At 34.3% G+C, this 25,665-nt stretch overlaps 1 protein-coding gene across 2 annotated transcripts in view; it reads right to left on the bottom strand.

Annotated features, from left to right (window-relative positions):
- The window catches only part of GBE1 (1,4-alpha-glucan branching enzyme 1), a 273,138-nt gene that overhangs the window by 208,246 nt on the left and 39,227 nt on the right, over positions 1-25,665 (bottom strand). For both annotated transcript variants that reach the window (XR_010139153.1, XM_054551665.2), the window contains exon 2: positions 7,908-8,077. Coding sequence is in view for 1 of the 2 variants with exons in the window: in XM_054551665.2 (XP_054407640.2) it covers positions 7,908-8,077 (170 nt within the window). In the remaining variant the exon portion in view is untranslated. The remainder of the gene's footprint in view (positions 1-7,907; positions 8,078-25,665) is intronic.

Below are 25,665 nucleotides of genomic sequence, written 5' to 3' on the forward strand. Positions count from 1 at the left end.
AATTTTTTTGTATTTTTAGTGGAGACAGGATTTCACCATGTTAGCCAGGATGGTCTCAATCTCCTAACCTCGTGATCCGCTGGCCTTGGCCTCCCAAAGTGCTGGGATTACAGGCGTGAGCCACGCGCCCAGCCCAGGGCAGACAACTTCTATGCCCTCTCTGGGTAAGCCACCCCAATGTGTTCAGCTATCAGGAAGCTCTTGGAACCCAGTTCTCTTGGGTTTTTGTGGAAGCATGCCTTCCCCCAGGGTATGAGGCAGGACCCTCTCAGGGTAGAGTCTTAACAACCACAATCAGAAAGGTAAGGAAAGATTAGGGTCCTGCCTTGGAGCAGGTGGAAGGAAGAAGGAAGAAAGATTCTGTTTCCTGAGGCCTACCCTTGAAGTCTAACACACCCAGCATTTTAACGAAAGACTATAACAAGGGATATGGGAATTATGAGCCATGAACCATGGATAAAAACCTAATATATATATTATATTTTAGGTATTATATATTATATTAGGTATGATATCTATTAGGTATATTAGGTGTGATATATTATATACATATAATTTTATATATATATTAGTTTTATATATATATATATCTTATAACACGACAAGGTCTCTAACAGCTATCTCCTAAAATCCCAGAATGTAAAGATGCTTTTCAGTAAAAATAATCCCATTAGGCATTATAACAAAGCTCCATGATCCAGCACAATTGGGGCCAGAAGTTGCTATGTATGTTGAAAATATTAGTTAAAAGAGGGAGTAATAAAGTACACACACACACAAAATAGTAAACATGTTATTTTAACTTAAAACCTAAATAGAATTATACATTCGCCCATCTTGTCACATAAAACTAAAGTTTGGGTCCTCTGATAAGGATTTTGTAGCATCTTTCTTATATGAACATACATCTCCAATGTAACGTTTATAATTCCCAACCCCCTCTGGACAAAAATGAATGAAAGCTAAAAGGTTCATGTAAAATAATCTACATGCAAAAGTCAATTAGGTTTATATCTTTTCTTTTCAAGTTCATACTTAATTCAAAATGCTTTTTACAACTTGTCCTTATTGAGATTTTCCCAATATTCAATAACTTTCTTTCCTGTCATATTCATAGATCATCACTTTATATAAAATTATGATATAGAATTATAATGGGAAAAAGCAGCATTGGCGGGAATGGGGGGAAAACTGACACACAGTATAACTGGTAGAAGCAGAACTGTATACGTGTAGTAGACTATAGTCTACTACCTGTGCTCAGTACTCTGTGGGAATCAGTCAGCAGCATTTACAATGAAATCTGTTAAGCAAAAGTAAGTTCACTATGTCTAGTAAACAGAGACTGGTTAAGTAAACCTCCATTGTACATATACTCCATTGAAAGTGAACAACCCATTAGGTAAAATAAATTAAGGTGGTGAGAGCAACAACATCAGGTTGGAAAGCCAAAGGAAGTACTGCAAAACTTTCTACAAAACACTATTTGCTGAATACTTACTTTAGGTTCACATACATCGAAGAGGTCACTTCTCAGCATAGGTACCGGTTTGGTTAACAAACCTAAAGCCTTCTATTTGTGCCTTGTAGTTCGCTACCACTTTGCCAAAATAAACAATATCTAGAATCCCAAGGCTGCCTCCAAAAACTTGCTTTCCAGGAAAAATTTCCAATAAACCTAATTGAAGGGAAGCCACATAGCAAAAAACGCATTAACAGATAACCCAGAGGGAGTTGAAAATGTCTATTGAACAAAAGACTCCTTGAAGGTCTCTCTGAGTTCAGAAGTCAAGAAATCTTCTCAACAATCTGTCTGGATCACTACCCTGCCAGAACAATTCTCTTCCCACAGACTCTAAGATATCTAGAATATCAAAAAATATGGAAAGTTTACACTGTATATTACAAAGATGGGTCAGACGTTATTGTTCCCAATTTTTCATGAGCCTTATATTAGTCAGGGTTCTCTTAGAGGGACAGAACTAATAGGAGAAATATATAAAGGGGAGTTTATTAAGAATTAACTTACGCAATGGCAAGGTTCCACAATAGGCCGTCTGCAAGCTGAGGAGCAAGGAGAGCCAGTCCAAGTCCCAAAACTGAAGAACTTGGAGTCTGACGTTCAAGGCCTGGAAGCATCCAGCACGGGAGAAAGATATAGGCTGAGAGACTAGGCCCGTATCTTTTTCAAATTGTTCTGCCTGCTTTATATTCACTGGAAGCTGATTATATTGCGCCCACCAGATTAAGGGTGGATCTGCCTTCCCCAGTCCACTGACTCAAATGTTAATCTCTTTTGGCAACACCCACACAGACACACCCAGGATTAAAACTTTGTATCCCTCAATCCAATCCAGTTGACACTCAGTATTAACCATCACAAGCCTCCATAAAAGATGATTTGGCTTTCATGCCTCATTCACATAAGGCTTGGCCATGTTATTTGGCTAAAGAAATGTAAGTGCAAATCACATATGTTACTTATAAGCTTTTTAGAGCCATCCTAGAGTTTGTTCATTGCTCTTTCTCTCTCTCATGTGATCAGTGTGTCCCCATATTGGGGTTACTCCATTAACCTGTATTCTGGAGTGAATTTGACAGTTTCGGGAGAGCGCAGCTGACAACTACAGCCAAAATGAACAAGAAAGAGGCCTTTGTTGTGTAAGCCATCAAAATGTTGGAGTTGTTTGTAAAATGTCATGCCACAGTGAAAGCTGACTAATAGAGACAAAAAAAGATTAGATGAAGAAACAGAATCCAAAAGAAGCTGGTATCAGAATTACACCCCTGAACCAGAAACGGCTTTAAACCAATAAATAATGATCACTGATTTTCATATCAGTGTTTCTCAGACTATGGTTATGTACCAATTACCTTTCTTAAAAAACTTTAATTTCACTATAGACCAACAATTGTGTAAATAAAATTAATTATTCAAAAACTGAAAGAAAAAAGATTTAAAACTCCAGCAGAATTTTTGTATTATTAGATTCTACAGAAATAAAATGACCCTGCCAAATTGCTATCAACATTCCTAAATGCTTATTCTCAATTTCTGACAATATCACTGAAAACAGATTACAGTTCACAGAACCCACTGGTCCACAGAGCACATGTTGAGTAGCACAGTTTCAGAGCATGTGGGATTAAGAAATATGAAGGCTTTTATCACACTGAAAACTTATATAACTGAAAAAAAAATTATAGACAAAATTGGTCCAAAAAAACTGTTAAAAACTTCTTCTTGCTATCTTTCCCACTCTGCAAAAATATCAGTGGTTCCTTTTTCTATAGGCATAAAAATCAGGGTTTGTTTCTTTTTTCCTTTCTTTCAGTCTATCAGTGATAGACATTTAGGTTATTTGAAAGGTGCCTAGCTCCCAGACTTAGTAATTTTAAATGAAATGCTTTCCGTTATAGCAAATAGGAACCCAATTATTTTATATTGACATATGTAGTTTACTGCCTTTCTCTCTTATTATCATCTAGATACTGGAAAGCAGCTAGTTATTTTCAATTATTTAGCAACCTGCCATAAACATGATTGAGAACCAAAACTCCAAGTATATTTTAAATCACATCTGATTTTCTAAAGAATCAGTCTTTGCTGTATTGCAGATGATTCAAAGTTTTAGAAATTCATCTCAGCCCTTTAAAGTAGTTTCTAGTTTAACCAGAAAGACTTTTTCAGTGGTAAGAGTCCAATCCTGATGAATGTCAATATATATACACCATCCTTCTAGGTCACTGCAGCAGCTGTTAGCTAAAAAAAAATAGTTGTTTAAAAATGACTGGAAGAAAAAGAAATGATTGTTGTATTTTCTCACAAAGAAAGAAAAATATATGTACCATATTTAAATTGAAGCTGTTTTCCTAGTAGTTTTTTTAAAACGTGGATGGCAAATCTGCCTTAGTTTTGGCAGAACAGACTATTTTACTTTTGCAAGGCTCAACTGCCTTTTGAAATTAACAGTAATTTTCTGAAATAAATAAAATGACCTTTGTAAATAAGAGGGGTTTTTTTTTTAATCTTGCCAATTAACATTTCTGTAGCACTGATTAAGGTACAAAATTTCTCACATTCACAATCTAGTTAGTACCCAGAGCAAACCAGTTAGGCAGTTAAAACAATTATGATCACGTTTATCCCCAATGAGCCAGAGGAAGAACCATTGTTTAGAGAGCTCAACTGTGTTTTCAAACTCTAACTCCCATCATTTTTTATTTTACACACCAATTCATGATGATTTCTTTATTCTTTATTTGTATTTATCTATTTATTTTCTGGTAAAGATAGGGTCTATCTCTGTTGCCCAAGATGGTCTCAAACACCTGAGTGATCCTCCCACCTCAGCATCCCAAAGTGCTAGATTACAGATTACAGGTGTTAGCCATTGAACCCAGCAGGCAATTTCTTTCTTAAATAGCATTTATATTTGATTATTCTAAGTACCTGTAACTAAAATAGTCTCAGGTCAGTAGGCACAAAAAAAAAAAGAAAAAAAATCTTTCTTTTTGCTCAACTATTATTAGGAAAAAACAGATTTTATGTTAATAAGGGAAAAATAAAATACAGAATCCCTGAAGAGTGTGCATGTGTGTGTGTGTGCGTGTGTTAAGGCATGGTTAGTTCAGTTATCTAAGAGTATATTTTCACGTAGGTTGTCATCACAATAAAAATTCTGTGTTCACTAAAGTCATACTGACCCACGTGTATATCTTTTTTTACAAAGAAACCTTCTAAATGCATCATTGGCTCATAATTCAGGCTCCACTCTCAATTTTCAAATTGTTTGTTTGTTTGTTTTTGAAAGTCAAAGCCCATTAGTGAAAAAAAGCTGAGATCCCATTCACAAAGAGACTTTGAGATCCTATAACTCTGAGCATAAAAAAAGACATCCTTTCATCTAAAAAAGAAAATAGACATTTAAGTTTCCCAATATACTGCCTGTCCTTAACTATTTTCTATCACAATTTCATTTACTGTAGTCTTTTCTTATCTCTTCAATAAAAATAAAGGCCCACTGATTACATCTGCTGCTTTTCATGCCCTTAGTTACTAAATATTTGTTGATTGAGAATCATTAAATGAATGTTATCACAAGGATATGGAGAAATTTAAAATTATGCAATACATCTTTATAAAGAGTGGAATTTTAAAAGTCAATGTAAATTGGGAAAAAAAGTTAACAGAGGACATTTTTACAATAAAATATGGGCCAGGTCATTTTAGTTTCCTGTTTACAAAACTTTTTTTAATTACTGTACTTTTAACATTTAAGTATTAAGTCCAAGAACATAAAATTTTTAAATGCAATTCTACAAACACACACAGCACAACTTTTAATAAATGAGCAATAGTCATTATGACAGTTTACAAATCCAGTTTTCATATAGTCCCTTTCCTATATTTTTATATTTATAGAAACTATTAAGTGGGTTTCATCATAAATACGGGGGTGGGGGAACCAAATGCAACTATCAGATATTAATGGTGGTTCTTATAGTAGTTGGGTATCTTTACATAAAAATTTAACTTAAACATTCTCAAGATCCTCAACCTCTGCATGGAATTTTAAAAAAGAAAACTGTAAAATAGAATGCCTTGATTATAGGCAGATTTCTAAGTGGTCTAGTAACAAAAAGTCAAGGCAGTCACTTAGAGAAGATGGGGAAATACTTGTGTTTATGTAAAAGAAAAAATTATTAATAACAACCATGACTTAAGTGAGTAGTCTCTTATCCTCAAAATACATTTAATAATTACCACCAGGCCAAGCTAATCTGAATTATCATATCTCATGGTCTTTTACAAAAGTATCCATGAAATTTTCCAACAACTCTCCAGACACATCTAATTTTTGGGACTACACCATGAAGTATTTTCAATCCTTAGACCTGTACTTTCCAATAAAGAAGCCAGTAGCTACAAGAGGCGATAGAGCACTTGAACTGAGGCTAGTGCAACTTAGAAACTGAATTTTATATTTTATTTCATCTTAATTAAGTTATTAATTTAAATTTTAAAAGTGGTATTCAAGTCAGTTACTGGAAACCTCTTAATTTTGTTTGGAAAAAACTGGGTATATGAACATACTTTTAAACTGAAAATTTTATTAAATTTAAATTTAAATTAAGTGCAGTCTGCCCTCAAGTTGCACATCTACTGATTCAACCAATCTTAGATTGAAAATATTTGGAAAAGAAAAGTGGATGGTTGCATCTGTACTGAACACTTAAACAGTCTTTTTTTTCTGGTCATTATTCCATAAACAATACAGTATAACAAATATTTATAAAGCATTTACATTGTATTGGGTATTGTAAATAATCCAGACATGATTGAAAGTATAAGGGAAGATGCGCCTAGGTTATATGCAAATACTACATCATTTTATACAAGAGACTTAAACATCCTTGGATTTTGGTATCTACAAGAAGTTGTAGAACAAGTTCCCCATTGACACCGAAGAATTACTGTATTTGCAATGAAAACTTACCATCTGAATTAATACTTGCTGTACCCAGATTTCAAAGATGTGGTACAATAAAAGAATGAAAATCTCATCAATAAAATTTACATTGATTAAATGTTAAAATGATATTATTTTATATACTAGGTAAATATAATTTATTATTAAATTTTATTCTACTGTTCTCCTTTCACCTTTTTAATATTGTTACTAAAATCTCTGAATTACGTAAGTGGCTTGCATTTTATTTCTGTTGGACAGTGCTGTCTTAGACAATGCATACTAATATAAAACCCAAAGTTCTGTTAAGTCAGGTTCCTTGAAGAATAATTTACATTGCATTAACATTTGTTCTTTATACATGTACATTTCTATAAATGTTGATAAATTCATACAGACAGGTAACCAGCACCACAATCAGGATATAAAACATTTTCACCACCCCAAAAAGTTCCCTCACGTCCCTCTGTAATCAACCTTTACCCACCACCCCAACCCCTGACAACAATGATCTGTTTTCTGTCCCTACAGTTTTGCTGTTTCTAAAACGTCATAAAAATTGAATAACACAGCATGTAGACTTTTGAGCCCAGTGAAATCAAATTTTAAATATTATACCATTCTGTGGTATTAAAGGATTATGATCATTTTGATATTCCTTTTCCTTGTATCAAGAACCTTTACCAAGGCCTATTTTTTCCAGTTACTCCACTTTCAAAACTGAACTTTCTTCCTTGTCATCATTCTAGTAATGCATTTACCCTTCAAGAATAAAACTTAGTAGATTGTATTACAGTTATTTACATTACAGCCTTTCCTCCCACCAGACTCTAAGCTGGAAACCTGACTTTGCTTTCCACAGCGTTAACTCTGTCTAGTTGGAGTTAACAGTGCAAATGACAATGCTGAGAAGATATTTCCCTTTGTGTTCTAAAACAAGGTAAAGGAAAAAAAGAAATGAGTGATGGAGGTTACCCCCCAGATTAGATATCTACTTTGATTGAAGACACCAAAAAGAGTAAAAGGCTATACAGAGGATCCAAGAACTATGATGCCAGCCAGCCAAGTGTGAATGCTAGCGGAGCTTTATGCCAATATTTTTACCTGGATTGCTACTGGTTTTGTCAGAGCTTGCAAGCAAAGTCAAGTAAATTTGGAGTTGTCTTCCTAATAGCATTTTTCTCATAAACCTTGTTATTTCTAGTACATGATTTTACAGAACATAAAGTCTTTCAAGAATACACATATCACATTATAACAGAAACAGCTGTACCATACAAAGAGCTTAATAAATTCTAAGGCTCTATCTGAAAAGCCTGATATTTATTTGTAATCATTAATGTTCATATGGTTAAATACATGAAATATAAGAAATATATGTATTAAATAGTTAATAAGATATTACTATTTAGTTCAATGCTTTCAAGTACTTACTAAAATCTCCAGTAAGAAAAACTCCTTCTGCTCCCGGGGCCCATTCTTTGCAGTATAAACCACCATCAGCACATCTGTGGACGCCAAATGATTCATAGCCTCTGGAAAACTTATCAATACCACCTTCATTTTCTCCAATGTTCTTCAAAATTTGGCTAAACTGCTTATACCTTTGAAGAAGTGTGAAAGAAAATAAGTTAGAAAATTAAACAGTCTTCTAGAAAAGCTACTGTAATTAAGTAACTGCTTTAGTCTTATTCAGGGAAAAAAAAAGACATTATTAAAGAGGAATAATATAAATAATTTCATTTATTAGTAGAGGTTACCTGGTAGGATAAAATCACTCTTATTTAAAATAAACTGAGCTAATCTAACTAGCATTTTTTGTAACTTCAAGCACTGGTATGAGAGAGGAAATATGATGGTTATACTATTTCATGAATTTTTTAAAAAACTAGCATTACAGCAACTTCCATGTCGAGACAGTGTAATGGAACCGACTCTCTACATTTCTCTCCTCTGATTCCTAAGAAAATGAAATAACACAGTCAAAATTCAGCAAGAAAAATAAAATTAGCCTACTGCAGGGTTTGGCAAACTTTTCCTGTAAAGGGGCAGACGGCAAATATTTTAGGTTTGGCAGCCATATGGTCTCTGTCACAGCTACTCAAGGGTGTCTCTGAAGTACGAAAGGGGTCATGGACAAAAAGTTAATGAGTGGGTGTGGCTGTGTTCCAATAACACTTTATTTACAAAAACAGGTGGTGGGCCAGATTTGGCCTGCAGCCTTTTCCTTCCCTAAAGCAACTAAGCATGTCAAGAACATATACCATATCAAAGCACAAAAGCCAGTAGCCACAAGAAGAAATCACAGATTCCTAAGCAGGACAAAGAACAGCACATGCCTGCTCCTGACCCTCTCCCAGTTCCCCTGGATCAGGTACTGGTACACCAAAAAGTACTACCCTATTTTCATTAGTATCCCCTATATTCAGTAAGAAACAAACTAGGAAAAACTTGGTAAACTGGAGAAGTAAACCATGTGGCAGGTGCTCTATGTCAGAAGTGAAGGTTCCAGAACTATACAATGAACTAGGCAATGCCAATAAGCTTCTCTACACCTCCCCATACCCTCGGGGTTAAGGAATCTTTCCCAGAAAGATGGCAGGAATCGAGGCACGGGATATCCAGGGAATATACAAAATTTGAGATGCAGAATAATGAACCATATCTCAACTTAAGCTACATAGAAAACGGACCTTTTTACAAATATTTCACATTATACAACTTAATTAAAAATAAACTCAAAAGAATAAGAGCTGAAAGATTATATGACAACAGAATGAAAAGTAAAAGACTGCAGACTTAAGGAAATAAATGGAGGAATAAAGTATATCAATAGATAATGATGAGTAAGTTAGACTCAACAAAAAAAAGTACATAGTATAGCAAAAATAGCAAATTATTAAATCAATAAATAATTGAGAATTGAAATAATTAAAGAAAAACAATGAATTTGAATATATTAAAGAGAACCTAAGAGATACCCAACATAGACCAAAAAAAGATCCAAATATGGATACAGCTGCTGACTGAAAAATGAAACCAAATAAAATGAATATAGAAGTTATAAAACTGGAAAATTATCCTAAAGAATTAAATCCACATATTAAAAAGAGCATACAATGTTTTAAGAAAGGTTTGGGAAACAAAGACACACAAAATGTATCCCAATTTAAGCAACTGAAATTCAAAAGATAAAAGAAATGAGTCTATAGACAACCAGGCAGAAAAAGGCAACATTAATTAAAAACCAAAAGATAAAGCCAACTCCACACAATTCTAAGAAGGAAAAGTAGTAATCTAGGAATATCCTAGGAGACAAGTTTCTATTCATATCTAAGTGATTTTTAAAAATATTGTCAAATTTAAAATTGAGTTTTAGTCAATGACACTAATGAACCATTCTAGAAGAAAAATAAGCTACTTTACATTTTTCTAAATGGCAATTAAAAATTAAAAACAAACACATACAAGAATGAACAGTCATTGTAGGAGTGTGTCTAAGAACTGACTCCTTAAATATAGAACCTTGGCTAGACAACTGTGGAACTGTGTGAATGTGATCATGAAAAAAGGATCTCAACTGACAAAGTAAAAATATATTTAAAAAAAGGCATGAGTGAAAGGGGGATGAAATTTTATAGCGGAGAGTCACTCAATACAGAGTAAAATTTAAGGTTGTCATCATTTACTTTTTAATTTCTTTATTAATCTTAGATGAGCATTTAAGAAATAACTATTTAAGGTAAAGAAAGTTGTATATGAATTCCAATAATTTCTTCTTTCCATTTCACATTAGTTTCATTGTTTAAAGTTAACAGACATTTCTTTTCTCATGTCTCATTATAGTATTTCTATCAAGCATTTTCTCTAACCTGCTATCTAAAGATAGGCATATAAAAATATCAAGAATGATATACCCTTAATATCAATGAGGATTATTTTGGTGAGGTTTCTTTTTACTTTCTCTGTTGCATTGTTCTAATCACGTATAACAAATAACTACCATTTAAAAAAAATTAAGTACAGTTTTCCTAAAACTATAATTTTTCACATTATTAAAACAGCAACATAATTTTATATAATATTCATAGGAATTTTACTGAGTATGTAAAACTAGGTTTATAAAATTTGAGGAACTGAAATCATTTGAAATAGATCTATGGAGCAAAACCGAGTTTCTGAAATAGTATTAAGCAGAAGTAAAAATTCAGTATGTGATGAAAGGGCATTTCAAAACAGTAAGAAAAGGATGGCTTATTCAATAAAATATTGAAATCTATAAGTTTGTCATAAAAAAGTAGATCTCTAAAACCAAAATAACTTCCAGAGAGATCAAATTTATAAACTTTAATATTTTAAAAATAAGTAAGTCCAAGAGATCATGGAAAATGAAATACAAGTGGCCAATAAACATTGGAAACAATGATCAAACTCATATATAACTAAAGAAGTGCAAACCTAAACTTCAAAATTCAATTTTCCACCTAAAAGACCCAGAAACATATGATAGTCTATATGGATGGGATATGGTTCAGGAGAAGACATTTTCAAATGCTCTTGGTTGAAATATAAATTAGAAAACAATTTGGCAACAGCTATGAAAATTTCAAAATCACACTCTTCAAGTAAATAACTCTATTTTTAGAAATTTGTCCTTTGGATATACATCACACAAAGATGCAAAGACATCTATGTATACAATAATATTTATTCTTTATGGCATTATTTATACTACAAAACCATGGAAAATAACCCACCTTCGCAACAGTGGGAAACTAGGTGAATAACTGTGGAATATCCAAATGATAAATTATATGACAACCATTAAAAAAATGAGGTAGGGCAAAATGTGCTGATATGGAATCCTGCCCGAAATAATCCCAGTCTCACAGATAGTTTTATTCAAGGGGACATAAACTGAACCACCCCAAGGAGCCAGGCCAGGCAGATGTAACAAATATGAGGAGCTGACCCCACACAAGAAACACAAAATTGCAAAGCTGATGATAACATAATTAAGGAAAACAATGCAGAAAGAAACTGTTGAGATGGAAAGTACAAGCCTCATCTAAAAGCACAGCCTCTATTTAATAGTTACACCTCATTGCTGCGTAGCATAGTTTGTCCAATCATGTAATTATTCAAGAACATAAAAAAATACAGATTTTTCTATGAACTCTTCCTAATTTAAACAGTGGCAACTCTTTCAAAATACTTAAAATACTTACCTAGACAAACAAACTAGATATGCAGGCCTGATGGAACACCATATGCAAACTCTTTAAATCATATGAGAAAAGGTTCTGTGTGTGTTTTTTTTTTTTAACCTCTTCCCAATATCAGTCAGCTATACTTCTTGGAATATGGAAATGCTAATCCATATTAAGTTACGTAAATAATAACAGGCAATAAAATGACCAAACAGTGTGGAACAATCAACAAAACAAAAACTGAACTTAGGGTAAAAAATATACACACACATACACCCTCATAATACAAGGAAAACTACTGATTTTCCAAAAAGGTATAACGTTGGGAGGATAAACAAATGTGGTAATAATTTTACTTTCCATGTTGGTATAATACCTTACGATAAATTTTTAGATTTATGTAAAGTTTAAGTTTAAAAAATAATCATTTTTAGAAAGTTTCTTATTTTCAAACATCCCATTTAGTGAAATTTCAATGGAACCACGATTATAGCATTATATTACTTAACTAAATATCTTGACTTCCCTCAAGGTCAGCCCTACAGCTTCTGATACAGAAATACACATTGCACTTTGAAATCATTGTGGCTCAAAAAGGAAAATGCCTGAGGATACAGCAAGCTCATCATGCCTGTGCCCTCTCCTATTATAGTCATCTCTCCTAATATTTTGCTATGAATTTAGAGGATATTTAAAAACTAGGTCAAATTTTTGGTAACCAAGAACATAAAATGAAACTACCACAGGAACTAGCATTTTGTATAGATATAAAGAACTGTTATAAAAATTATCAGATGTGATGTCTATATCAATGTTTTAAATCCTCTGTTACATAGGAAGAGACAGAGGCAAACAGAGATACAGAAATTGTCCAAGGTCAAGAAAGTAATAAGCAATAAGGACATCACATCACTAATCACAAAAGGTAGATTTCAAGTTAAATCTCCAATTAAAAGTCATATTTCACTTTTAAAGAAAGTTATTTATGTTGTTTTACTCTTAAGGTAATTAATCTTTTTTTTTTTTTTTTTGAGACAGAGTCTCGCTCTGTTGCCCAGGCTGGAGTGCAGTGGTGCAGTTTCGGCTCACTGCAAGCTCCGCCTCCCGGGTTCACATCATTCTCCTACCTCAGCCTCCCAAGTAGCTGGGACTACAGGCGCCCACTACCACGCTCGGCTAATTTTAAGGTAATTAATCTTACAATTATATTTAACCTTATAATTATATTTAATTAATTTAATCTTATAATTAAGAGAAACAGGGGTAGCTGATACTAGCTTTATTTCTAGAAATAGTCCACGTTCAAATCCTGACTCTGTTACACACCATATGTGACTTTGAATAAGTCCCTTAATCTCCTTTTTCCTGATTTTTTTAACATGTTAATTGGGGGCTCGGGGGAACCTCACAGATTGTAAGGAATCAATGAAACACAGCAGGAGCATTCCCCACAATATTCAATAAACGGTGGCTGGAACTTTTCTCCACGTCAAAGTGGCAACACTATAGTGTACTTTTCACTTTATCAATTTTCTTTTACTTACTACACTTGCTTAGATTTTAAAACACATATTAGCTATTAGCAACATTACGATTTTTCCCATCAAGTTCCAAAAGTGTTTAAGAATGCTTTCCATTTTTTTCCTGGAATAGAAAAATACAAATATAAATACACTAACACATATCACACACTCCAAATTGATTTGAATATATGAGTTATGGAAAGTCTGGAAGAAAATAAAGTTGACTGGACTAGCTGGGGTGGGGTGGAGGGGCGGCAGGGAGTTACTACTAGGAGATAGGTATAAAAACAAAATGAAACAAGCTAAAAATCTTTGCTCTCCTGGAAGGCAGTTGGTTCATCCCAGATCAGTACTGAAGCTCTAATTACAGACAGCATTGTGAACACAGGAGATATGTCAGTAGAGATGGATCATCCCTTACCTGGAAATGTATTGGGTATAGAATCCATTCTCAAGTGCTTCTGAGCAGGCCAGAAACCCAAGAAACACACGAGTAAAACTCCTTTCTTAATAGCTGATTTTTAAGATTTTATTTTGTCATTTGCTTCCTATGGGAGACTTGGATTCGAAGCAAGAAAAAGCACAGAAGTAAAACTTCAAGAGAAATTTTTAATAGCTCAAAAGAGGGAAAATAGGGTTAAAGGAGTGGAGAGTTGAAAATTTTTGGAAGGGTAAAAAAGCTCTCCAACTTTCCAGCACCATCTATTAAATAGGGAATCCTTTCCCCATTTCTTGTTTTTGTCAGGTTTGTCAAAGATCAGATGGTTGTAGATGTGTGGTATTATTTCTGAGGGCCCTGTTCTGTTCCATTGGTCTATATCTCTGTTTTGGTACCAGTACCATGCTGTTTTGGTTACTACAGCCTTGTAGAAAGCTGAAACTGGATCCCTTCCTTACACCTTATACGAAAATTAATTCAAAATGGATTAAAGACTTAAATGTTAGACCTAAAACCATAAAAACCCTAGAAGAAAACCTAGGCAATACCATTCAGGACATAGGCATGGACAAGGACTTCATGTCTAAAACACCAAAAGCAATGGCAACAAAAGACAAAATTGACAAATGGGATCTAATTAAACTAAAGAGCTTCTGCACAGCAAAAGAAACTACCATCAGAGTGAACAGGCAACCTACAGAATGGAAGAAAATTTTTGCAATCTACTCATCTGATAAAGGGCTAATACCCAGAATCTACAAAGAACTCAAACAAATTTACAAGAAAAAAACAAACCACCCCATCAAAAAGGGGGTGAAGGATATGAACAGACACTTCTCAAAAGAAGACATTTATGCAGCCAACAGACACATGAAAAAATGCTCATCATCACTGGCCATCAGAGAAATGCAAATCAAAACCACAATGAGATACCATCTCACACCAGTTAGAACGGCGATCATTAAAAAGTCAGGAAACAACAGGTGCTGGAGAGGATGTGGAGAAATAGGAACACTTTTACACTGTTGGTGGGACTGTAAACTGGTTCAACCATTGTGGAAGACAGTGTGGCAATTCCTCAAGGATCTAGAACTAAAAATACCATTTGACCCAGCCATACCCATTACTGGGTATAAACCCAAAGGATTATAAATCATGCTGCTATAAAGACACATGCACATGTATATTTATTGCAACACTATTCACAATAGCAAAGACTTGGAACCAACCCAGATGTCCATCAGTGATAGACTGGATTAAGAAAATATGGCATATATACACCATGGAATACTACACAGCCATAAAAAAAGGATGAGTTCATGTCCTTTGTAGGGACATGGATGAAGCTGGAAACCAACCTTCTCAGCAAACTATCACAGGGACAAAAAAACCAAACACCACATGTTCTCACTCATAGGTGGGAATTGAACAATAAGAACACTTGGACACAGGAAGGGGAACATCACACAATGGGGCCTGTCATGGGGTGTGGGGAGGGGGGAGGGATAGCATTAGGAGATATATCAAGTGTAAATGACAAGTTAATGAGTGCAGCACACCAATATGGCACATGTATACATATGTAATAAACCTGCACGTTGTGCACATGTACCCTAGAACTTAAAGTATAATAAAAATAAATAAATAAATAAATAAATAAGCTGTCCAACTCAGTCTTTAAAAAGACTGCAGGTGTCTCACAGAAACTTTCTTTCTTAAGTGAAAAATAACCAAAATATACAAAATTATTCATATATTAAGACTGCCAAATGAAAGTTAACCATTCGGGACTTTAAAGTGAGTATTTTATGTTCCTCAATCAGGGCAATTATTCAACAAAAATACCCAACATACTTATTGCAGGATAAACATATTTATTGTGTGCTAATAATTCAGTTACGTAAAACAAGATCCTTCTTGTAAGATGTTCATCCGTGCAACGGGAAACAATGTCCAACTCATGAAAGGATAGGCCTGAGATAAGCAAGTGTTCACAGAAGAATGAGCAAGACCAGGAAGGAACTAGTGATTTTGATTGGAAGAAGAGATTAGGAGAAGGCTTTAGGGAGTAGCTGGCATTTGTGCTGTATCTTGAAGGATGAGTAGTACATTTTGACAGCTGGAGAAAAGACAGAGAAGCACATTACATGTGTAAAAATTGGATGCTTCTTGAAGACATGACGACTAGCTGTGTGTAATCAGAGCAGGAGAAAGTGGAGTATTCCAGTGGCGAATTGGGATGAAAAAGATTGTCTGCAATCAGATAATAAGTGGAATAAAACATAAAATCCTTAAAAACTTTACAGAGGAGATAACTGATATGATCAGAGACATGTTTTACAGGGAGCAGTTTGAACGATGAATTTTATTAGGCAGAGTCCATAAATTAATAAAGTATTTATTAAGTAAACTATTAAGCACAGATATTGGCAGATCCTCCTGTTATACAAGAGTGAGCAATGAAAAGAATTTTTTAAATGACATCATGGTACACATGGTTTCTTATTTTTGAGAACTATTTCTTATTTTTAAAATGTTGTAAATGTCATCAAATCACCAAATGCATCTATTTTCAAAATCCTACATAAATTTTCAGTGGCATTTCCAATCTGTATTCAACTTAGCACACACTCTTCACTTCATCTATCAGAAAACAGTAGAAATGAAACTGAGCAAAGGTGACAAGGAATAGTGAAATCCACCTATTTATTATACAAGCATTACTGAGAGTCTACTGTATATCCAGTACTATGCTAGTCACTGAGAATATAGAGATAAAAGACATTATGAAGTCCACAACTTGAAGATATTCTCTGTTACGTATGGGAGACCGCAGAAGAGAAAGCAAGGAGTAGGAAAGCATTACATAAGTTACTGATAAAGACAATCAGAAAACAGAATGTAATTCTGAATGTAATTCTTTCCTTTGAACTAAACTAAATGGTATTCTTCACTTTGAAATTCCACAAAGACTGGGAAAATTATCTATTTTGAACCCTGATGTCTTCCTAGTACATAAAATACTGGCACATAGTTAAGTATTCAATGAACAAATATTTAGTGAGCACCAATTATCTGTCAGATTCTTTCAGTGGTGATAAAATGGTTAGAGTTAGGTTCAAGATTATGATTATTATGTTTGAATTTGAATCCTAATCCTACTGCTTACCAACTGTAACTAAATTTTCTAATCTGAAATAAGAATAATAATGGAACTTACCTTGTAAGTCTGCTTTGAAAATCAAATGAAATAATGTACCTAAACTTTTTAGCACAATCTTTCATCTGAAATAATGAATACACTATTAATTAATGTATTCAATAAGATTGATGGAAATGAGATAAACAGAAAAATTAATAGACTATTAAAATATACAAAAGATATAATTCCTGTAACTATATTAGATATAATATAGGTGGCTTCCTGATTTAGTCAGTCCCACTGGCTCTCCTTGTATGCTTGCCTGACTGGCCCTATAGAGGCTGTGTCTTGCAAGCAGCTCTCTGATGAGGCCAGATACTGCAAGTCTTGATCAGTTTGAACTGTTATAACAAATAGACTGGATGGTTTAAACAACAAGCATTTATTTCTTACAGTTCTAGAGGCTGTGAAGTCCAAGACTGAGAACCAGCAGATCCAGCGTTTGGTGAGGGCACTCTTCCTTGTTTTCCGATGGCCACATTCTCATTGTATCCTGACATGGTAGACAGGAAAGGGAGGAAACAAGCTAAACACTCCCCAGTCTCTTCTTATAAAGCCACTAATCACTTCAGGAGAGGGCCCTTGTGATCTAATTAATCACCTCCCACAGGTACCATCTCCAAACATCATCACATGATGGATCAGAGTTTCAACATTTACGGTCTGAGTGGGTATAAACATTTAGTTCATAGCAAAATAAAATGAATGTGTAGAAGAATAAAGGCTCCAAAGGACAAACTTTGACTATTACGAGACAGAAAATGGGAAGAAGTCCTTAGATAAATTCCTCACTCTTCCTCTTTAACATCCTGTGTGACCAAATGACCAGCTATAAAAGGAGATATATCCTCTCACTTGAGAATTCAATGCATCAGCTTGGGTGTCTATCAAGATCAAATGTATACAGATCTACACAGGTGAATAATAAACTGGGGATGTGATGACCCAGTGGAGACTGCCTGCTTCCACGAGTGAAAACACAAACCTCCCACTGTTCTTCAAAATGACTGCAAACTACTCTGTGCAAACTACTCTTAATTGATTAAAAGTGAGCTGCAGACAGTTAATTCCCACCATTTCACTTCTGCTCAAACTGCAGGTCGGTGGTTTTTCACTCAAGCAGCTTTTCTCACTATTATAATCTTTATGAATGCCTAGGTTCATGAGATTTGAAACTAGCTATTAAATGAGTTGTTTCATATATGGAATTAGTCTAAGACTAATTGGTATATACCACCTACTATGTGCCAGGCACGGTACTACACAAGAAAGAATAGATTTACAAGTAAAAGACTGAGTTATATTGCTAGTCCCATTAGCAACTGACCTTCAATTTTCACTTAACAATCTCAGAATTTCTGCTTCCTCATTTATAAAATGGAATGATAATATCATTGATGTCAAGGTGGCTGTGCTTATATATAAGCAGCCCACAAAAAATAAATTATTTTATGACACGTTACATCTTTCTTTTTTAAAAACATAAGAAATGAAGATCTCATTTAGTTGTACATTAACTACTTTCAGCAAATCATTAGTCTCCAATTTCTAAGTAGAAAACTTAAAACTATGAAAAAATTGGAATTGTTCTGCTATGCTAATTTTAATAGAAAAATAAAATTTAAACATTAATCCCATTACAAGCATACACTGTTACTAATTTTAATCTTTTTAAATTTTATTCATATTGTACCATCTCTAAAACACAATCAAATGCATTGTGTACAATCTAATAAACACATCCTCAGTCCACATTTAAGAAAAAATTGTTAGTCTCTTATTTTCTGATGTGAAGGAATAAAAGCTAATTACGTCATAGTTTTCTTCTTATTTAGTCTAAAGTTAAGTGCAATGAAAATTGGCTTTCAGTCTCAAATTAGTAAAATATATAGAGAAGTTATGGTTATGAAGAGTTCATTAAGTATTTGGTGGGGGAGGAAGTATGAGGTAAATTCAAAATTATTATCTTTTAAAAGTTGCTACTATTTAAAATAGTGTCCCAAAAGTAAATAGCGGCTATTATTTGTTAAATATTCTTTCTTAATTTCTGGCACTGGGCCATAGATGTGAGGGGTCAAGGGAGATCACTGCTAAGATCTTTCTAGGTCTAAATCCTATAAAATCAAGAAAAGAAAAAGAAATGTTCTTACTCAATTAACAAAAAACTGGACAAAGTCCATTTAGTGGTAGCATTTAGAAATCCTTAAAACTCTCCATTTCTTTTAACAATAAAGTATTTATTTATACTACATTATTCTACATTCAGAATAATGGAAACACTATCACGTTTAATGACACAACTTAAAGAACCTACTATAAAGCCATTAATGTAAACATATTTTGACTTAACAGATTAATTAGAATAAATTTAACAAAATATAGCTAGAAATTAATTTTAATCACTGTGCCTTGTCTCTTGGTTGCAAGCAAATTAATAATATATTGCCCTTACAGTTTACTGAGGTATGATTAATGGTCAATATTAAAATTTCTAGAGTCTTCTGGCAAAGTGAAAACCTGACCGCCTAACAAATGCTCACACATACACACATCTGAATGCAATAAATCAGAGTTACTGAAGGTAAGCCCTGTGAGATGGCCCATCTGGTCAGGCCTGGAAGTGTCAAGTATTGTCCCAAGCACTTTAAGCTGCCAGCCTCTTTATCAGCCACTCTCTTTCCAGTCACGCTCCTGTTCAGGTCTTTGCTACATGCTCTGCTGATTACCTTGGAAAAGGGCAATGCTGTAACTGTTCAACTGACCTTTCAGTTTATTTTCTCTTGTGTAATATGAAACATGAGCTAACACAGTCTTAGTCTACTCATTTCTAGGAAGAATTCTGACTTAATGTTTCACCAGCTCTTGGCTCAAATAACATTCTGCTCTTCTGTATTCAGGTGTCTCTTTTTGGAAAAATTACGTGGCAAAGACCAGAGGTATGGGCTAGACAGATAGGAGCTTTAGGTCCTCTGCAAGGTGGACCACATCTGCACAGTAGTATGCTCCTGAGAATGTATGGTCAACCAACCTGCTGAGAAGCAATTCCAATCTTTTAAGTCATCACTAGGATATTGTTCTTAATGTGACTTTCATTGCATCCATGAATAGTTTCAAAGTGATGAAGCTTATGTCTTTCCTGTCTTTCAATATGAATGTTACAGTTACTCGAACATTGTCAAAAATGCTATACTCACCATGGGAAAAACAAAATGGAGAGGGAGGTTAAAGAATTGAAAGGTACACACTCTAGACCCAACTCTAAGACACTAGCGATGTGACCTTTGGAAAGATAAACATCCAAAGTTTTAGGTTCTTCTTCTACAAAATGAAGAAGTTGAATTGAAAGGTTCCATCCTATAATCTATACTCTAAACTTCTTTGATTCTTAGTTGGGTACTAAATTTTCCCAACCCAGAAAGAAAAAAAATGCACCCCAACACAAAGGTTACCTTGCACATTTCCCACATAAACCAAAAAGTACATATTTTACCATGTACAAGAAACATAATGTTACATTTATATTTTTTCTTAAAATAAAATGTAGGGTATAAACCACATAAGAAATATAATAGACACAGGAAATTTTATTTTATTTATTTAGTTATTTATTGAGAAGGAATCTCACTCTCTAACCCAGGCTGGAGTGCAGTGGCACAATTTCAGTTCACTGCAACCTCCACCTCCTGGCTTCAAGCAAATCTCCTGACTCAACCTCCCGAGTAGCTGGGACTACAGGCGTGCACCACCACGCCTGGCCAATTTTGTATTTTTTAGTATAGGTGGGGTTTGACCATGTTGGCCAGTCTGGTCTCAAACTCCTGACCTCAGTTGATCCACCCGCCTCGGCCTCCCAAAGTGCTGGGATTACAGGCGTGAGCCACTGTGCCTGGCCAACACAGAAAATTTTAAAAAGAGAAATAATCTGGACAGAAAAAATAATAATAATTTATAAATATTACAAATTGTAAATTATAATGACCAGTATCTTATGGAGTACTTACTATGTTCCAGGCATTGTTCTAACTTACAAATGAAAGCTTACTTAAGCTCTCACAATAACCCAACGCCGGGAGAAGCAGCATTATTCCTATTGCACAGATGAGAAAACTGTAGAGGTTAAGCAACCTTGCTCAAGGTCACACAGCTAGTCTGTGTGTGAAGCTGAAATATAAATCCAAGATTTTACCTCCAAAGCATTGGTCCTTGACCATTCTTAATATCACCCCAATAAGTATGTTTTGTTTGTTTGTTTTTTGTTTTGTTTTTTGAGATGGAGTTTTGCTCTTGTTGCCCAGGCTGGAGTGAAATGGCACAATCTTGGCTCACCGCAACCTCCACCTCTCGGGTTCAAGTGATTCTCCTGCCTCAGCCTCCCTAATAGTTGGGATTACAGGCATGCACCACCACACCCAGCTAATTTTGTATTTTTGTAGAGATGGGGTTTCTCCACGTTGGTCAGGCTGGTCTTGAACTCCCGATCTCAGGCGATCCGCCCACCTAGACCTCCCAAAGTGCTGGGATTATAGGCACGTGCCACCATGCCCAGCTACTTTTTGTATTTTCAGTAGAGACAGGGTTTTGCCATGTTGGTCAGGCTGGTGTCAAACTCCTGACCTCAAGTGATTCGCCTGCCTCAGCCTCCCAAAGTGCTGGGATTACAGGCATGAGCCACCATGCCCAGCCTTATTTTATTTTATAAAGTCAACAAAGAGAAAGAGACACATATGATTTTAATTGCTCAGAGAATTTTTATTTGGGGAGTGTTCCTGTCACAATAAACTTGAATTAACTGATCTGAAGCAAGATCTGGGAACAAATGCTTTTTGAATATATACTTTAAAACATAGTTTGAAGTATTATTTTGATAGGTAGTTTGAAACTATATATCAGAAACATAAAAATTTATATCTTTATGATATATAGTTTCAAACAAGATGGTTATATCAATAGTAAAGTAAAAACTAACAAACACTAATTTTTTTACCTAAAACAATAATCAAAGATCAGAAAACTTATATAAATTGATACTTTGCATATCAACAAACCCAATCACACTTATGAATTTATTAAATATAGCCAGAGAGCCATGGACGTTAGCCTTGTGAATGTTTTTATATTAGGAACAGGATAAATGAATCAGTTATCACTTTGACAATGGCATAGGGCACACTACATTAATATATATCAAAGAATCTCAGGAGATATATGTATTTCCAACAACAAAAAAATCCACATCTTTTGGACTAAATAGCAGCGAAATATCAAAGATCTATCAAACACTGACAGTTCTTTGCCTTTACTGAGAGACAAAGGTTTCAAAATTCTGTCAGGCACAAAACTACAAAGATCATAAGAGCTTTCACAGTGGCTGCCTACATATTGGCAAGATCTTTTTTAATTTATAAAAATTCAAGCCTTATATCTATATCTATCTAGCTACATATATATCACATTGTATAACATATGCATATATACACACACACACACACACACACACAGTGTGTGTGTGTGTATATATATATATATATATATATATATACACACAAACCCATAGATTTTATAGCCAATAACCTAACACCGATGAAACAGAATAGGTCTGAAAGCACAGGTACAGTTTGGCAAGTACAGTGGTCCTCTGCATTGTGTGCATGTCTCAATCTATTACATCTCCTCCATTACATATTTTATTCTTTTAACTATTTACCCAAATTGAAATTGAGATAAGGTATTTAAATGTTACTGAGTAACTCTACTCTGTAGGTCTTGTAATGATGTAATGTATGAATGTAAAATAACACTTATACATTTCACTTACCATATTATCAACTTCCTCACCAAATGAAACTACTATAACCAAGAGCACAATGCTACAAGCAGATTTAAAAGAAAACCCAAAGTTAAATTTCATGTAAGTACAACTAAATCTGTGTGCTAATAATGTCATACTGATACTTAATTTAGTAGCCTATTCAACATCAGTAAAAGGGAAACTTTAAATTCACCTAAGCCTTGTATTGCTTATGGGGAACAGTTTTTCAATTGTGTGATCCCAAAGTGCTCTGACCAGACATACTGATACAGATAATTACTGTTTTGGCCTATTCATAATTAAAACAAGTGAAATAGTGAACTCACATAGGCACCTCATTACTTATGGGTCAACCTTTCCCAAGACTGAGTTCACGGAGAGCTTTGACCAAACTGCCCAAATGGTATAATTACACAGTATTATAAATTTATCTGCTGACATATTTTCCCTACCAGATTATAGGTGCCATGAAGCCAAGGATCATGTTTTGTTTAAAATTATGTCCTCAGCATCTAGTACAGCAACCATTAAGAAACAGAGATTGAACAAATGTTTCTCTCAGCATGTTTTACCATGAGACGCTTGTAAGAGTAGAAAATTTCTTAACAATCTGGGGTGATTTCAATAACTGATACTGATTATTGCATTTACTATGTACCTAGCACTGTGCTAAGTGCCCCCCAAACAACATCTAATTCTTTCTATTCTGTATGTTAAAAATTCTGTACTGGTTGCACAGATGAGGAACCCAAGAATCAGAAAAGTTAAGCTACTTCACTAAGGGCACTCAGCAAGTTATTAGCAGAACCAGAATTTTAAAAGATCTTTTTATGTTAAAGTACCTTAAAAACAGTCATCATCATCATTGTAATAACTTGTAACAGTGCTAATTCAACACAATTTCAAATCCCTCTTAAGAATTCTCAAAATTCTTATAGGAAAACTTAGCCGTTAGAATGAATACTCATGTATAACATTTTCAAATTATTAAGCACTGTCCATGCATATCACAGATATTATGTATGTGACATTCATACATTTAATATTGAAGTGTTGGATCTACATTTAGCGACATAAAAAGATGTTCATAATACACTAAGTGCAAAAAAGAATCAAGTTTAAAGGGTTGCCCATTTAATTATGGATGTATACTAATATATAGAAAAGTTATCTGATACACTGTATATCAGAATGTAACTATGGTCTCTTGATAATGGGGTTAACAATGATTTTTCTTTGCTTTTATCTCTATTTTTCTATTTTTTCCTACCATAAATATACAAAGACAAAATATTAAGTAAATTATGAAAGGATCTATAATATTACTTTAAAATTTATTGTTTAAAAATAATTTAAAAGTTTTAAGGTAGAGCATGTTTAATCAAATTGTCTACTTTAACAAGTTTGAAAGTTTATTGAAAAGTAGATGAGGAAGAAATGAAGACAGCCAAATAATGAAAACTTATATCTCATTAGCAAGTCTACTGTTCAAATCACTATAATAGTAGTCATAACTATCCTAATCCAAAATATGGCCAGCTAAACCTGACCATTCTGCTGAAATGGAATGTATGAGACCCTTCAAGGCTTCGATGGCTCCGTCTGTATTCAGTTTTCCTACCCCCTTTAACCCACTTATTAACTCATTCAAAAAATGTTTAGGTTCTAGGGTATGTGCATGGGCACACACACGTGTGTGTGTGTGTATATATATATGTACATGTACATATGTACAAGTAAATATGTACATATATACACATATATAATCTCATACTTACATACATATAATCTATTCAAGTCTCTAATACCTAATCAGATATCTAACAATAGTAGGCACTCCTGAATAAAATATCACTGGAACAAAATAAAAATGAAAAAAACGTGGTACCTGTCTTCAAGAAATTACAGGTTGGTAAGGCTTCTCTAGTGTTATTTGCTCATAGTATCATATCCTCAAGGATATAACATATCTAAAGCTTTCTGATACTTCCTTATTCATTTTCAAAATGTCAACCCCACCCTATACCAGAAACAGACATATATCCTCGGTATTAAACAAAAGTAATTTTTTTTTTTTTTGTATTTTTAGTAGAGACGGGGTTTCACCATGTTAGCCAGGATGGTCTTGATCTCCTGACCTCGTGATCCGCCCGCCTCAGCCTCCCAAAGTGCTGGGATTAGAGGCATGAGCCACTGCGCCCGGCCAAATAAAAGTAATTTTTAAAAAGAAGTCTGCAATATCAAAGATGCCATATTTAAATAAAAACTACCACAGAAAGGACAGTAAGATAAACCATTTAATTTTTTCACCTTAGATTTTTTCTTAAAAAAAAAAAACAGTGAAATACATCTTAAATTACTTCACTGCCTGTTGCACAGAGAATCCCAGTGATAGATCTATTTTATTATTGTTTGCTTCAATACCTATTTTCCTTCTTTCTTCTTACTTCCAGCAACATTCTCAAAACCACGCTCACAAACAATAAATGCTAAAAGTAGTGGCACTGAAGCATGACGTACTCATTCTCTGCTAAGACTGGTTACCACCAAGGCACAAATGTCCAGCTCCGCACCCTCAAGAACAACATTATTTCTATTTAAAAACTCCCAGAGAAGAGAGAGGCAGCCAGTAATTATGTATCTATCTGCTTTGCTTCCTGCTCACGGCCAGCATGCAGTACTATGAAAAGCATTAGTCATGCGGCCTCAGAAATCAACTTCAAAATCAAAGCTTGAGCTTTAGTCCTGTGTTTGCTTGTTTTGCTTTCTTTGTTTTTATTTCTAATCCTTGGAAAACACAAGGTTTCAAATTCCCTCCCTTTAACTTGCTACTAGAATCAACACCTAAACAATAATTGTACTCCATCAAGAACTGGGCAGCTCAACAACTGCTGAGAAAAGTATATTTGACATTTTTCTCCACAAGACTCCATTCTCAGTTCCTGTACTGGTTCAGTGAACATGGCTATAATTGAGAAAAGCCCAAATGCAACAAAAGATCCATTCCAC

The sequence above is a fragment of the Pongo abelii genome, chromosome 2 (assembly GCF_028885655.2).
Source record: "Pongo abelii isolate AG06213 chromosome 2, NHGRI_mPonAbe1-v2.0_pri, whole genome shotgun sequence".
Lineage (NCBI taxonomy): Eukaryota > Metazoa > Chordata > Mammalia > Primates > Hominidae > Pongo > Pongo abelii.